The 14,733-nt window shown below is 51.2% G+C and overlaps 3 protein-coding genes and 1 pseudogene across 8 annotated transcripts; all 4 read left to right on the top strand.

Moving 5' to 3' along the window:
* The first annotated feature begins 5,000 nt into the window (after positions 1 to 5,000).
* Positions 5,001 to 5,844, top strand: PRM2 (protamine 2). 6 transcript variants are annotated; one of them, XM_010370232.2, is made up of 3 exons: positions 5,001 to 5,380; positions 5,542 to 5,623; positions 5,713 to 5,838. In XM_010370232.2, the coding sequence occupies exons 1-2, from the start codon at positions 5,105 to 5,107 to the stop codon at positions 5,575 to 5,577; spliced, it is 312 nt and encodes a 103-aa protein (XP_010368534.1). In that variant the 5' UTR covers positions 5,001 to 5,104; the 3' UTR covers positions 5,578 to 5,623; positions 5,713 to 5,838. The 6 variants fall into 6 exon arrangements, with proteins under 6 accessions (XP_010368534.1, XP_010368536.1, XP_010368533.1 ...); XM_010370234.2 differs by having other exon boundaries at positions 5,001 to 5,334; positions 5,571 to 5,844; XM_010370231.2 differs by having other exon boundaries at positions 5,001 to 5,378; positions 5,540 to 5,844.
* A 1,384-nt stretch (positions 5,845 to 7,228) lies between these two features.
* On the top strand, positions 7,229 to 7,352 carry LOC115895351 (annotated as a pseudogene).
* A 497-nt stretch (positions 7,353 to 7,849) lies between these two features.
* On the top strand, positions 7,850 to 8,280 carry PRM3 (protamine 3). Its single transcript, XM_010370235.2, has one exon. It carries the CDS (start codon positions 7,878 to 7,880, stop codon positions 8,199 to 8,201), a length of 324 nt encoding a protein of 107 aa, XP_010368537.1. The 5' UTR covers positions 7,850 to 7,877; the 3' UTR covers positions 8,202 to 8,280.
* Positions 8,281 to 12,308: 4,028 nt separating this feature from the next.
* TNP2 (transition protein 2) lies at positions 12,309 to 13,726 on the top strand. The gene is made up of 2 exons (XM_010370236.2): positions 12,309 to 12,780; positions 13,554 to 13,726. The coding sequence occupies exons 1-2, from the start codon at positions 12,366 to 12,368 to the stop codon at positions 13,568 to 13,570; spliced, it is 432 nt and encodes a 143-aa protein (XP_010368538.1). The 5' UTR covers positions 12,309 to 12,365; the 3' UTR covers positions 13,571 to 13,726.
* Positions 13,727 to 14,733: the final 1,007 nt, after the last annotated feature.

Genomic DNA, 14,733 nt, shown 5'->3' with positions numbered 1-14,733 from the left:
TACTCTTGTCTCCTTGTCCTTGAGAGGGTAGGCTCAGTGGGGAGGAGGGCTCAGGGATGAGCAGAGGTGGAAAGGGCCTGGGCATGCGACGGGGGAAAGATGTCTGTGGGGGAGACATGAGAGACCGTTGTCACGCTGGGTTTTGTTACAAGCCCTTTTTTTTTTTTTTTTGATATGGACTCTCAACCTGCTGCCCAGGCTGGAGTGCAGTGGCGTGATCTCGGCTCACTGCAAGCTCCATCTCCTGGGTTCACGCCATTCTACTGCCTCAGCCTCGCGAGTAGCTGAGACTACAGGCGCCCGCCACCACGCCTGGCTAATTTTTTTGTATTTTTAGTACAGACGGGATTTAATCGTGTTAGCCAGGATGGTCTCGATCTCCTGACCTCATAATCTGCTCGCCTCAGCCTCCCAAAGTGCTGGGATTACAGGCGTGAGCCACTGCACCCCGCCGTTGTTCCAAACTCTTAGTAGTACCAACAAGTCACAACCAATACGTGCCTCCCCAAGTCACAAACAGAACCAGTCTCCCCAATTCACAACGAGAACCTGCCTCCCAAACTCTCTTAACAGATCCCTACCCAGTGGGGTGCTGTAGCCAGGTCTCTCGAGTTTGAGGACCCGCTGTGTACATTTCCGCACTCTGCTTGGTGACCTCATCTTGGCAGCTTGAAATGGACCATGGAGTATTTACAGAAATTAGCAAATGCTACAAATCTGGGTTCCCTCCATCCCTGGAACCCCAAACCAGTTAAACATTTACCAGCTGGAGCTTAAGATTGAACCAGCTCTTCCTATCTGACCTGTCCCCTAGCTGCCCACCTGGGTTTATTTCAGCCCAAAGCTGAAATTTCCATTCTTCAACAAAGGAACTCTCAGATTATAACTTAAATAGATTAAGTCAGTCACCATCAGGAAAATTAAATTCACAACTGTTTATTCCTCATTCCGTGCTAGAAGTTTTCAGCCCCATTTGCGTACAGAGATAACTTGTCCAGGTAGCAGCAGACCTGAACTTTTCCCATTTAATCAAGCGCCATTAAGGAAGTTTCTTATCTGCCATCCTGTAAACTCAAACATTTTTGTTAACCACTGGTTTCTTTACTCTTTGGGGCACAGCTTCACAGTGTTACGTCCACTCAAGGAAACAAAGGTTAACTTGTCCGTCTGATCGGACCTAAGTCCACACTCAAGCCGTATGATATACTACCTATATTAAAATTTCTAAGGCAAGAGTTTAAGACCCCAGTGAGATTTGGGGAAGGATCAGGAGTTAAGCAGCCACCCAGACACACTGCCTACTGGGCACTGGTCTACTTGGCTCACTCATAGCCTAAGAAAGCCTACCTCTCCGATTCCTTGACACAGGCCCTGGGTCACAGTCATTTCATGATGGTACAGCAAACCCAGAGCATTTCAGCCGAGACCAGAGGCTCTGAGACCCAGTTCCCTGAAGTGACAGGGCCAACCAAGCACCTCAGAAATGTCACGGTACGACTTCTGCTTATGGGGCACCAACTGTGTGCCTGGTATTCTGCATAAATCACTACCTTTTTTTTTTTTTTTTTTTTTGAGACGGAGTCTCGCTCTGTCACCCAGGCTGGAGTGTAGTGGCCTGATCTCAGCTCACTGCAAGCTCCGCCTCCCGGGTTCACGCCATTCTCCTGCCTCAGCCTCCCGAGTAGCTGGGACTACAGGCGCCCGCCACCTTGCCCGGCTAGTTTTTTGTATTTTTTAGTAGAGACGGGGTTTCACCGTGTTAGCCAGGATGGTCTCGATCTCCTGATCTCGTGATCCGCCCGTCTCGGCCTCCCAAAGTGCTGGGATTACAGGCTTGAGCCACCGCGCCCGGCCCCCTTTTTTTTTTGAGACAAGGTCTCTCTCTGTCAACCAGGCTAGAATAGAATGCAGTGGCGCAAACACAGTTCACTGCAGCCTCAGCCTCCTGGGCTCAAGTGATTTCCCCTACCTCAGCCTCCTGGCCTCCTGAGTAGCTGGGACCACAGATACACACGACCATGCCTGGCTAATTTTTCTAATTTTTTTGTAGAGATGAGGTCTCACTTTGTCGCCCAGGCTGGTCTCAAACTCCTGGGCTCAAGCAATTCTCCTGCCTTGGCCTCCCAGAGTGCTGTGATTACAGGCATGAGCCACTGCATTCGTCTACGGTGGTATCAACAACCTCGTTCTTGGCCGGGCGCAGTGGCTCACACCTGTAATCCCAGCACTTTGGGAGGCCAAGGCAGGTAGATCACGAGGTCAGGAGATTGAGACCATCCTGGCTAACACGGTGAAACCCCGTCTCTACTACAAACACAAAAAAATTAGCCAGGTCTGGTGGCGGGTGCCTGTAGTCCCAGCTACTTGGGAGGCTGAGGCAGGAGAATGGTGTGAACCTGGGAGGCAGAGCTTGCAGCGAGCCGTCATTGTGCCACTGCACTCCAGCCTGGGCGACTGAGTGAGACTCTGTCTCAAAAACAAACAAACAAACAAACAAACAAACAAACAAAAACCCTTGTTCTTTCAAGTGAGCACATGACAGTTTAGCGCTAGCCCCAGCACTACCGTGATCCTGATCTGATCACTTTAGCAATGACTCCCCATAACACAGTTGGATCATGACAGCGGCTTGGCTGGACAGGCAGACCCCCAGGTGTGCCTTTTTTTTTTTTTTTTTTTTTTTTTTTTTAGTTAGGGTCTTGTTCTGTCACCCAGGCTGGAGTGCAATAGTGGGAACATGGCTCACTGCAGCCTCGACCTCCTATGCTCAAGCAATCCTCCCATCCCAGCCTCCTGAGTAGCAGGGACTACAGGCACATGCCACCACGGACCCAGGCTATTTTTTTAAATTTTTTGTAGACAGAACCCTCACTATGTTGCCCAGGCTGATCTCAAACTCCTGGGCTCAAGTGATCCTCCCATCCTGACCTCTCAAAGTGCTAGGATTACAGGTGTGAGCCATCACACCCAGCCCCTTTTAATTTAATTTAATTTTATTTTATTTTATTTTATTTTATTTTATTTTTTTAGATGAAGTTTCGCTCTTGTTGCCCAGGAGTGCAACGGTGTCATCTCAGATCACTGCAACCTCTGCCTCCTGGGTACAAGCAATTCTCCTGCCTCAGCCTCCCGAGTAGCTGGGATCACAGGCGCCTGCCACCAAGCCTGGCTAATTTTTGTGTATTTAGTAGAGATGGGGTTTCACCATGTTGACCAGGCTGGTCTTGAACTTCTGGCCTCAGGTGATCCACCTGCCTCAGCCTCCCAAAGTGCTAGGATTATAGGTGTGAGCCACCATGCCCTGCTCCGCCCCTTCCTATTTTCATCAGCAAGCTCTGGCCATGAAGATTTGACTTAGCAGGACGTAGCGTAAGGCCTCAGCATTTATATTTTTAACACATGCCCTCAGAGAGCTTGAGGGCCCTTATAAAGGACCTTCTTATCCCCAAAGAGAGGCAGCACAGAAACCAAGGGTCTGGCAATATCACCCATCACCTCCTGCAAGGATCTGAAGATTAAGCCTTCTGAATTTGTTTCCTATTGCTGCTGTGACAGATCACCACAAATTTTGTAGGTTTAACAACATAAATGTATTATCTTACAGGTCTGAAGTTCAGAATTCTGAAAGAAGTCTCATGGGGCTAAAATCAAGGGGTCAGCAGGGCTGTGTTCCTCCTGGATGCACCAGGGGAGGATAACCCATTTCCTTAACCATCCCAGCTTCTACAGGCTGCCTGCATTCCTTGGCTTGTAGTCTCTCCCTCCATCTTCAAAGCCAGCAGTGTGGCATCTCCCAATTTCTCTTCCTATGAGCTTCCTGCCTCCCTATTTTCTCTTCTAAGGGCCCTTGTGACTGCACTGGGCCAGCCCAGATCATCAAGGATAATCTCTACATCTTCGAGTCCTTAAATTTGTGTATCTGCCATATTCCCACATTCTCCCTGCCCTCCATGAAAGGGAAACTGGTTTTGCAGTTTCTGTGATTCTAATCCTGGTCTTTAATGGGATCATCAAAGTTCAATGAGAAGCCCTGGCAAGGCCGAGCAGGAGGGGAGAAGATGCATATTTTAGAGGCAGAGAGGGGAGCATCCCCTGCGCTAGGGAGTAAGTGGAGAGCCAAGGGTATGACTAAAACCAGGCTGTCTCCGTCTGAATGCTGGCCCGGCCTGGCCTTCTCAGCAGAGTGGCCTTGAGCAACTCAACTTCTTCATGCCTATTTACCCCACAGAAAATGGGGATTTTAAGAGTTAGGAATGCCAGGGTGGTGGCTCACACCTGTAATCCCAGCACTCTGGGAGGCTGACATGGGAAGCTCACTTGAGGCCAGGAATGTGAGACCAGCCAGGGCAATATGGTGAAACCCTACCTATCTCTACAAAAAGTACAAAAAATTAGCTAGGAGTGGCAGCACACGCCTATAGTCCCAGCTACTCGGGAGGCTGAGGTGGGAGGATCATCTGAGCCAGAGGGGTAGAGGTTGCAGTGATCTATGACTGCACAACTGCACTCCAGCCTGGGCAACAGATACTGTCTCAAAAAAAAAAAAAAAAAAAAAAAAAAAAAAAAAAAAGAGAGAGAGAGAAAGAAAATGAGTGAATGTATGGGAAATAAATGAATCAATGCTTGGCACATAGGAATTATTAGGGAACTATCTGCTGCTGTTACCATCTTAACAGTAAACTGTGTGCACAGAGATTCCAAGTGACAGTGTGCGTGCCCAATGACTTGGGGATGTGAGGGCTTGCATTAGACAATAAAACACCTGTCATCTGTATGGTTGCAACTGTTGCAAGAGACAGAGGACACGCTTTACAGGCAAGGCAAGGGGGTCTCTCACCCTTCCAGCCCTGCAGCTTGGGTGCCAGGGCCCTGCTAGCTGTGACCCCTGGCCCTCTGCTGCCCTCACAGAGAAGGCTGGGCAGGGTGGGGATGGGGCGGGGCCGCTGAGTCATAGTGGGCACCCCCTTTATATACAAGCTTCCGGGGAGCCTCGCAGACCAGACCAACAGTAACACCAAGGGCAGGTGGGCAGGCCTCAGTCCTCCTCCCCCACCCTAGGGCCCACTGCAGCCTCAGCCCAGGAGCCACCAGCTCTCCTAACACCATGGTCCGATACCGCATGAGGAGCCTGAGCGAACGCCCGCACGAGGTGCATGGGCAGCAGGTGCATGGGCAAGAGCAAGGACACAACGGCCAAGAGGAGCAGGGGCTGAGCCCGGAGCACGCCGAGGTCTACGAAAGGACCCACCAAGGCTACTCTCACCATAGGCGCAGGCGCTGCTCTCGAAGGAGGCTGCACCGGATCCACAGACGGCGGCATCGCTCCTGCAGAAGGCGCAGAAGACGCTCCTGCAGGCACCGGAGGAGGCATCGCAGAGGTCTGCCCATGCCCCTGCCTTGCCCTGCATGTCCCTGACCATCCCAGGCACAGGAGGGAGGCTGGGACCCACCCCATCTGACAAAGGCTCCAGCCCCCAACCCCTATCCCCACCCAGAGTCCCTAGGTGCCTCCCTCAACCAGAACTTTCTTTCCCAAAAGGCTGCAGAACCAGGAGGAGAAGATGCAGAAGGTACTAAGCTTCTTGGGCCCCTCACCCCCGGCTGGAAATTAAGAAAAAGTCACCTGCCCAAGAAACACCAAGAGAGGCCATAGCAATTCCCCTCCATCAAATGCTCAAGCCCCCAGCTGGAAGTTAAGAGAAAGTCACCTGCCCAAGAAACACCAAGTGAGGCCATAGCAACTCCCCTCCATCAAATGCTCAAGCCCTGAGTTGCCGCTGAGAAGTCCACAAGATCTGAGTGAAATGAGCAAAAGTCACCTGCCCAATAAAGCTTGACAAGACACTTGCTGGCCTGTTGGGTTTCCTTTGCACGAATCACACAAACCTGGCTTCCCTCACGCCCAGGGTGGGAAGAAGCTTCTCTGCAGTCCTTCCTCAGGGGCAGGTGGGGCAGGAGCTCTGCCGCTCTGAGGGTGCCTAGGAGAGGGTTTCTGTGCCTGGGAGGCCACCCTGTGATGCTGTCCTGTCTATCGCACATCCTTCCATGGAGTCAAAGGCCACATTAGTCTGTCTGGATCCCCCTCCAGTGAAAAACCTGATCCTACCCCATGAAAGGAGAAAATGGTTAGAACAGATTGAGCCCTAATTAAGTCACAAAGATGTCAAGGCACCTTGTGGCCATATTTAAAAGGCTTTCTGTGTGCCACAGTTTAAAAACACAACCCATCTTGAGTGTTCGGTGGTTGGAAGTGTAAACGGTGTGGGCAGAGGAGCAGTACAGGCAACGGCTTCAAGGTGGGGAGCAGGTCTGGCATGCTCCAGCAACAACTTGGTCAGCACAGAGGGGGCAAAAGGCAAGGAGTAGATGAATGCAGAGTAATGGGCTGGGCTGTGTGAAGCCTGTGCTGTCTGAGGCCTCTGGAGACCCAGGGAGAATCTGATCCTTGCTGCCTGCATGTGGCTGCATCACTCCTGTCTGAAATCAAGGACCCTTGTGATTGCACTGAGGGACTTTCTGGACAACCCAGGATAACCTCCCCATCTCACAATCCTTACATCATAGATTCCAGGATCAGGATGGGCATTTAGCCAACCACAGCCACTGAGGACTGGGAGGATAAAACTGGCAAGATCCAATCCATATGTTGGAAAATGGATTCCTGGTGCTCAGAAATGACCAATCTTTAAGAAGTAATGAGTTTCTGAAAAAAAATGAAAAAAAAAAACATATATATATATATCTTTTTTTTTTTTTTTTTTTTTTTTGAGATGGAGTTTTGCTCTTGTCACCCAGGCTGGAGTGCAGTGGTGAGATCTTGGCTTACTGCAACCTGCACCTCCTGGGTTCAAGTGATTCTCCTGCCTAACCTCCTGAGTAACGGGAGGAGCTTAAAAAATTTGTGGGGGGGTATTTTTAGTAAAGACAGGATTTCACGATGTTGGCTGGGCTGGTCTCGAACTTCTGACCTCAGACGACCCACCTGCCTCGCCTTCCAAAGTGCTTGGATTACAGGTGTGAGCCACCATGCCTGGCCTGAAAAAAATTAAATTTAAAAAATACCACTGCAGTGTACAAAAGACTCATTTCAATGTATAAAAGACAAAGTCCTAAAACCCCTCCCCGCATGCTGAAATTGTGCCACATAGATGGGGAACCTTGCCAAGGGGCAGCTCCATGATGTCTTCAAAGAGACCTGTGGCCCTAAAACACTTAAGAGGTTGTCACTCCACCCTGACCTGGAAAGAGTGGCATCTGGTTGGTGGCATCCATCTTGCATCAGTCAGGGACAAAGCAACCCCTTGTTCATCCCAGCTTGGTTTCTGGCCTGTGCCCATGCCTTGGACAAACAGAAAAAGCTTAGGAGCTGTTGCTTTTCAAGAAGATTTCACACTTTCAGGCCCCTGAAGGAAGCGTTCTAAGGGTTCCTGAGTTTTATGAAGGTAGAGCTTACAGAGTGCATACACTTTAAGTACACAGCTTGATGATTTATTTCCAAGGGTCAGCAGTCAAGAAACTCGACAGAGACAGCTCTCTCTGGCTGGCGATTTCTGGGATGTGGGGAGGAATCTGTGTGTGCCCCTCCTGCTTCTAGAAATTCAATCTCTAACTCCCATCCCAGCTACAGGGGAAACTTTCTCCAGGGCCAATGAGGTCCATGGTGTCAGTATCTGCACTGGCCCCAACGCTCAGCCTTGCAGACCTTCCCTGTGAGGGCTGGGAGCTGCCAGTGGCTGAGGTCTGAGTTAGCTGTTGGCTCAGACCCAGGTTTCCGAGTGGGGGCGGGCTCCCTTTGTGATGTCAGCATCCTGCCCCCACTCACAGCCCCTTCACCAGCCACCTCACCTCCTTGTCCAGAGAGACAGGCAACGTGGACCATGGGTTCCCACTGTGCCAAGCTCAACACAGGTCACAGCCCAGGCCACAGCACGGGCCACAGTATGGGCCACAGCATGGGCCATGGCCGGGGCCACGAATCCTCCATGAAGAAGCTTGTGGCCTGCTTGAGTCAGGATAACTTCTCCTTGTCATCAGAGGGTGAGGAAGAGGAGGAAGAGGAGGAGGAAGGGGAAGAGGAGGAGGAAGAGGAGCTGCCAGTACAGGGCAAGCTGCTGCTGATGGAGCCTGAGCGGCAGGAGGAGGCCCAGGAGGACAACGCTGAGGCCCAGCAGAGCCCCGAGTCCAAGGAGACACACTCCTGACCGGTGACGAAGGCCCAGGAAGGGACACCCACTGCTGCTCCGGCGACCGCGTTCAGAGAAGAGTCAATAAAAAGTCTCTGAGGAATTCTCCCTGTGTCTGGTTTCCCCTCGCCCTATCCCTTCTGGTCCCATGTGTGCACGTGTGTGAATGCATGTGTGTAGGTGCACGTGTGTGAATGCATGTGTGTAGGTGCACGTGTGTGAATGCATGTGTGTAGGTGCACGTGTGTGAATGCATGTGTGTAGGTGCACGTGTGTGAATGCATGTGTGTAGGTGCACGTGTGTGAATGCATGTGTGTAGGTGCACGTGGAGGGAAGCCAGCTGCCAAGGAAGGCTGAAGAGCAGGGCTCGGTGACCTTGTTCCCAAGCCCCAGTCAGAGGTTCAGGGACTTTGGGAGGGGGAAATCATCTCAGCCAAATCTTCCTGTCTCTGGGACAGGGGAAATTCCTCTCCTAGTCCCAGCACACCCCAACTGAGGGCACCCAGCAGGACAGGGTAACTGCCTTCATCGCAGTCCCCACGGTGCCACCCCAACCACGGGCAGTCTTTTAAGAACACTGGCTTGGGAGTTCAGCAGACCTGGGATCAAATTTCTTTTCTGCTAGCTACGTGCCCTTGAGCAAGTCACTGGTGTCTTTGAGCCTCAGCCTGCCCCTCCTGGCATTTGGGGGAAGCTAATAGCTACTCATGGGTCACCTGATCAGGAGAATTAGCTCAAGGGCTGGGTGGGACCAGGCCTGGCACCAGTCAGTGCTGAACTATGACAGGGATTGTTGCTGGGGTCATGGTGGTTTCCTCTGGGTCCTTTTTGGCTGCGGACTCTTCCACTGCGAGTCTATGCTGCTGACGACCATCTGCACCCCTACCTGGAGGCTCACTCCTGCCTTCTTCAAGGGGTCTAGCCCTGGGGGCAGAGACAGTGCCCCATGATAGCAGTAGGCAAAAGAGGCCCAGGGAGGCGACTGGGTACAGATGCAGAACCTAGGCCGCATCCTCTCGCTCTGGGCTTGGTGCGCTTTCTGCAAGGAGCTTTGGAATGCGTCTGCCGCCCACCCTACCGCCGGCTCCTCCCTCACTCCTTCCACCCCAAAGAAGGGACAAATGTGATCTCCACCACATTCCCTCACAGTCCTCCAAGCACCAGCCACCTTGAGCTAATTCTCCTCATCAGCTGATGCCCTGTCCCTGAGGGCATCCTAGTTGGTACCGTGGCAGTGGGGCTGGGGGCTGGGGGATTTTCAGGGAAGCCTCGGTTCCTCTGGGGCCCATGTTTGAGGGTAGGAAGGGGCCTTGGGCTACCCTGAGGAGAGGCCACTGCTCTGCCCTGCAATGGCCTAGGGCAGAGGAGGCCCTGTTACCCCAATACTCCCAGCCCCACAAATGACGCGGTTGGTCACCTTTGTCCTTTGGTCCAAGGCCCGAAGGTCCACCCACCCATTCATTTGCCCAGGAAACATGAGCCGAGCCCCTGTTGTATGCCCCACATGGTACTAGTCACTAGGGGGCCTGGTATTAATAAAACACAGTCCCTGCCATCCCGGGAGAGAGTTCACGGTCATAGGTGAGAGGGCAGGTATGTGACGTGCCGCACACCTGCTGCTGGGAGAGGTCAGCCCTTCCTGGGAGGACTGGAAAGGTGTGTGGAGGAGAGGTTGGTTGATGGCAGGCCACGATCTCCATTCCAGGCTATGTGCTTGAGGGTGGGGAAGTGGGGCGTTGGCAGTGGAGGAGCAGCAGGCCATGGGAAGAGGGATCCAGAGACCCAGAAAGTCTTCACAGCTTGGTCTAGCACACACCCCACAACCAGACCTGCTGAGCCCACCCAAGGCAGGGCCCTGAGAACCCTGCCGCAGGTGTCCCTCTAATCACTGAGAATCCCTTACTGACCTTGAGAGGCAGCCAGACCTGAATATGACTGGCTCTGTCCCTGATCAGCCGAGGGACTCTGGGCTGGTTACTCCACCTCTCTGAGCCTGTTCCCTCTTTGCTAAACGTAATCATTGTACCTGCCTCACGGGGTGCATTAGTTTCCTGGGGCTGCCATACCAAATGGCCACAAACTTGGTGGCTAAAACAACAGAAATGTATTCTCTGCAGTTCTGGAGGCCGGAAGTCTGAAGTCGAGGTGCCAGCTGGGCCGATCTCCCTCCCGAGGCCTTAGCAGCGAATCCTTCCTTGCCTCCTCTAGCTCACAGAACTCCAAGCTTGTCTCCATCTTTACATGGTTTCCTCTTCTCCCTGAGTGACGCCTCTTCTGTCTCTCATAAGGACGTTTGTCATTGGATTTAGGGTGGGCCCTAAATCCAATGCTAAGGCAACATACTTATCTCAAGATTCTTAGCTTAATTACATCGGCAAAGATTCCTTTTCCAAATATCACACTGACAGGTTCTAGGAGTTACAACGTGGACATAGATTTTTGGGGGCTGCCATTCAGTCCACTACAAAGGGTCACTGTGAGGTCTGAGGGCAAAGCTGCCTGGAGAGGGTGAGGCCCACAGCACAGCCATGTAGAAAGCATTCAGTAAATGAAAGCAGTTCTCACTGTGAGAAATTAGACATGTTTATTCAAAAATAAACTGCAAAAGCTGGGCATACTGGCTCAGGCCTGTAGTCCAAGCACCTTGGGAGGCCAAAGCAGGAGGATATCTTGAGCTCATGAGTTCAAGAACCACCTAAGCAACAAAGTGAGACCCCCCACCTCTACAAAAAAATAAAAAAATTAGACCGGTGTAGTGGCATGCACCTGTAGTCACAGCTACTCGGGAGGCTGAAGTGGGAGGATTGCTTGAGTCCAGGAGGCGGAGGCTGCAGTGACCTGTAATAGTGCCACTGCACTCTAGCCTGGGCAACAGAGCAAGACCCTTTCTCAAAAAAGAAAAAGAAAAAATTTCCATAAAAGCGGATGATTGCAAATTCTCAGAGCAAGAGGCAAAGTTGCACATGGGCAGAGTGAGAGGTTGGCTTCGGCTGGGGACCTGCTCGGGGAGGGGAGACAGAGACAGAGGGAGTTCCATGCAGAGACAAGTGGGAAAGTACAGGCCAAGGGCTAAGCTCAAAGACATCGGCCAAGACGGGGACGGGTGGAGGGCTCTGAATGGAAACCCAAAGACTAGAAGATCAAATGGCCTGGTGTTCAAACATAAGTCTGGGTTTTCTTCTCGAGGTGCTGGAATGTTTGAGCAGGGACAGCATGATTCAAATGGTATGGTGAGGCTTCGTTAGCAGGGACGGGAAGAGAATCAAGAGGCAGAACTTGAAGGAGAGAGACGGGTTTCCAAGGACCTCCTGTAGCTTGACAAGTATCTTAGGCTCACAAGAATAGGAAAGAAGCAAAGACACCCCTTTGTCACATAAGGCAACTAAGCCTCAGAAACCACAATGGCCTACCCAAGATTGAACATCAGTGCAAACTGGGATTTGAACCTGGCTCTGAATCTCCCGACTTTAGATCTGACTGGGGAGGTAGGCTTGCCGGGCAAGCCCCAGGACCACCCCTTGGACCATGTGGTTACTCATCTTTCATCCATCCACCAAGCCAACTGGTCAATTCATCACCTCCCCATCATCTGGGCCCTAATCATCTGTCTTAACAACTGCCCACCATTCAGCTGCCATCACTAGGGTCAGGGCTGCACTCCTGGCACCCAAGCTGCCCAGGAAGTTAAGAAAAAGACCTGACGATGCTGGTCAGTGCTATTTACTGAGCTCTTATTGTGGGCTGGGCCTGAACTAACTCCTTGATATAAATTCTCTCCTTTATTAATAATTCTTCTAATGTCTGAATGAGGTCAGTACAATTATTGTCTCTATTCTGCAGAGATGGGGAAACTGGGACTTGTTTAGGCGAATCCCCAGGGCTGACCATGTACAAAAAGCAGATCTGGGATGCAGACTCAGTTTAATCTGACCCAAGGGCTCCTACCCTGAACCAGCAGCTGGGACTACCCCCAGGGTACCCCTGAGGGCTGCCCCAGCCTGGGGGTGAGGGTAAGGGGTAGGGAGCTTTGTCTTGGCTGGGCCACATCTGCCACACCTCTGTGGCCTGTGCCATCATAATCAGCCCCAACTATATAACCAGGGGCTGCCAGGGCCTCTGTAAAGCTAGGCCTGCTGGGAGAGGACAAGGAGGAGGCCCTGCCCCTCCAAACGTGGCCTCCTATGGACACCAAGACTCACAGCCTTCCTATCACCCACACCCAGCTCCACAGCAACTCTCGGCCCCAAAGCCGCAGCCCGTGCACCTGCACCTGCACCCACCACTGCCAGACCTTCAGCCAGAGTTGCAGACAGAGCCAGCGTGGCAGCCGGAGCCGGAGCTCCAGCCAGAGCCCGACCAGTCACCAGAACCCAACCAGAGCCCACAGCTCATCCGGCTGCCAGAGCCAGAGTCCCAACGCCAGCCCACCACCAAAGCGCCACAAAAAGACCATGAACTCCCACCACTCTCCCACGCGGCCCACCATCCTGCACAGCAGTTGCCCCAAGAACAGAAAGAACTTGGAAGGCAAGCTGAACAAGAAAAAAATGGCCAAGAGGATCCAGCAGGTGTACAAAACCAAGAAGCAGAGCTCAGGTATCCTTTAAGGAGGTGGGGAAGGGCCACAGAGCCCACAGATGATGGAGAGTAGACCTTGGGGGCAGTGAGAGGAAGGCTGCAGCCAGGTCACAGAGGAACCACAGGCAAGGATGAAGAGGGAGAAGAGAAACAATGGGTTGATTAGGAGGATAGAAAGATTAGCTAGATGGAAGCATGAATTGGGTTGAGAGGTTGGGTGGATGACTGGGTGGGTAAATAATAAATAGGTAATAGGATAGTTGGAAGAATGCATTGGTTGAATGATAGGAAGTTTGGATGTGATTAGCTGGATGGATGAATAAATGGATGAATGCACTGGTTCACTCGTTATTGGTTGGTTAGGTAGATGATTAGTTGGAAGAATATGGTTGGTGGACATGAATTGGTTGGATATAGAGTTAAATAGATGTAAAAGTTTTGATGGGTTGATCTGATTGGTTAAATAATGATTGGCTAGGAAGGCTAGTTCAGATGAAGGCATGATGTTGATAAATTTATCTTAATAGAGTAATACAGAGTAATTGAATAAACTGATAGATGGAAGAATAGATATCTAGACTAATGCGATAGAATGGGAAAGAAATGTTGAATAAATGAATGGAATGGTGAACTAATGAATGGATGGATGACAAATGGACACTGACGGTACTCTAAACTCTATCTACGCAGCACATTCAATCACAAATGAGTAGCTGTAAGACCTACAGGAGGTCAGTGACTTCATGAAGTGCTCAGCTATTAAAAGTTCCTTTCCCACTCTTATCCCTTAGGACGGAAATCCAACTAACGAGACTGCACTCCTTGGCTTGTTCCTGCGTGTTTCACCCAAGTGAGAAACGCTGTCATGCATAGAATGCTAGGATGAAGTCAATCTTCTTGCAGGAACATGTTACTATGGTGATTTCTACGCAACACTAATTAAAGCTTGTACCCTGGAAGACTATCACTGAGTAGTCGTTTTAGAGTCATTTTGATTTCACTAATAAAGGTGTTACGTGTTTTGGGGGCCTGCACAGGGGCAGAAATGAATGGGGGTGAGATGCCAAGAAACCTGCAGAGTCCACTCTGCTTGGATAACAATCTTTTGCCCTGTACATCCCCACATGGGTGTGTACATATGTAGACACAAGATTCGCACAGGTCCATACTCTATTCATGTGATCCACATGTATGTAGCCCAAGGAGACAGGAAGAGGGATTCAGAATGTGCCTTTTGCAATTCAGAGCATCTTGACTTTGAATCCTGGCTCATCTTTCATACACACTGTGTGACCTTGAACTGTGACCAACCTCTGAGCCTCACTTGCTGATTCTGTAATATAGTACCAACCTCAATGTTCCTGAAAGCGGCCATTTCAACCAACTTTTACTAAGGGACCAAAGTCTGTTCAGAGGCTGTGCTGGGCTCTGGGAACAGAACTAGAGAACACACAAGGCTCTGCCCTCATGCAACTTACAATCCAAACACAAGACTTGTCAGAATGAGCTGTATCAAGGGAGCAGGGTGATGTCATGTCCCCGTGAGGGAATGAGCCTGGGTTAGAACTTGTGTTGCAGAGGAGCTGGCATCAGTCTGAAGGTGCTGGGACATGAGCTAGGGGCACCAGGCAGGGGCCAGACCATGCCGGGGTTGGACCAAGCTCTGCAGGAAGGAGCTTAGACATTATTCTTAGTGTGAGAAGTCAGGGGAGGGTCTCAGCTGGGTGAGTTGATAGAGTCTGGTGTGTGCATTTTTTTTTTTTTTTTTTTTTTGAGACCATCTCACTCTGTCACCCAGGTTGGGGTTTAGTGATGTAATCATGGCTCACTGTAGCCTTGCTCTCCCAGGCTCAAGCCATCCTCCCGCTTCAGGTTCCTGAGTAGCATGACATGTACCACCATGCTTAGCTATTTTTGACTTCTCGCTCTGTCACCCAGGCTGGAGGGCAGTGGCGCCATCTCAGCTCATTG

Source organism: Rhinopithecus roxellana, chromosome 20, assembly GCF_007565055.1.
Source record: "Rhinopithecus roxellana isolate Shanxi Qingling chromosome 20, ASM756505v1, whole genome shotgun sequence".
NCBI lineage: Eukaryota > Metazoa > Chordata > Mammalia > Primates > Cercopithecidae > Rhinopithecus > Rhinopithecus roxellana.
The sequence above is the reverse complement of the archived record's forward strand: the minus strand, read 5'-3'. Positions and strand labels throughout refer to the sequence as shown.

What these genes read in the sequence shown, in the direction of transcription:
- PRM2 (XM_010370229.2), top strand. Translation starts at nt 5,105, where the DNA reads ATGGTCCGATACCGCATGAGGAGCCTGAGCGAACGCCCGCACGAGGTG. An exon ending in CCGGAGGAGGCATCGCAGAG is followed by an intron (nt 5,379 to 5,495) that starts GTCTGCCCATGC and finishes ATCCCCACCCAG; the next exon opens with AGTCCCTAGGTGCCTCCCTC.
- PRM3 (XM_010370235.2), top strand. Translation starts at nt 7,878, where the DNA reads ATGGGTTCCCACTGTGCCAAGCTCAACACAGGTCACAGCCCAGGCCAC.
- TNP2 (XM_010370236.2), top strand. Translation starts at nt 12,366, where the DNA reads ATGGACACCAAGACTCACAGCCTTCCTATCACCCACACCCAGCTCCAC.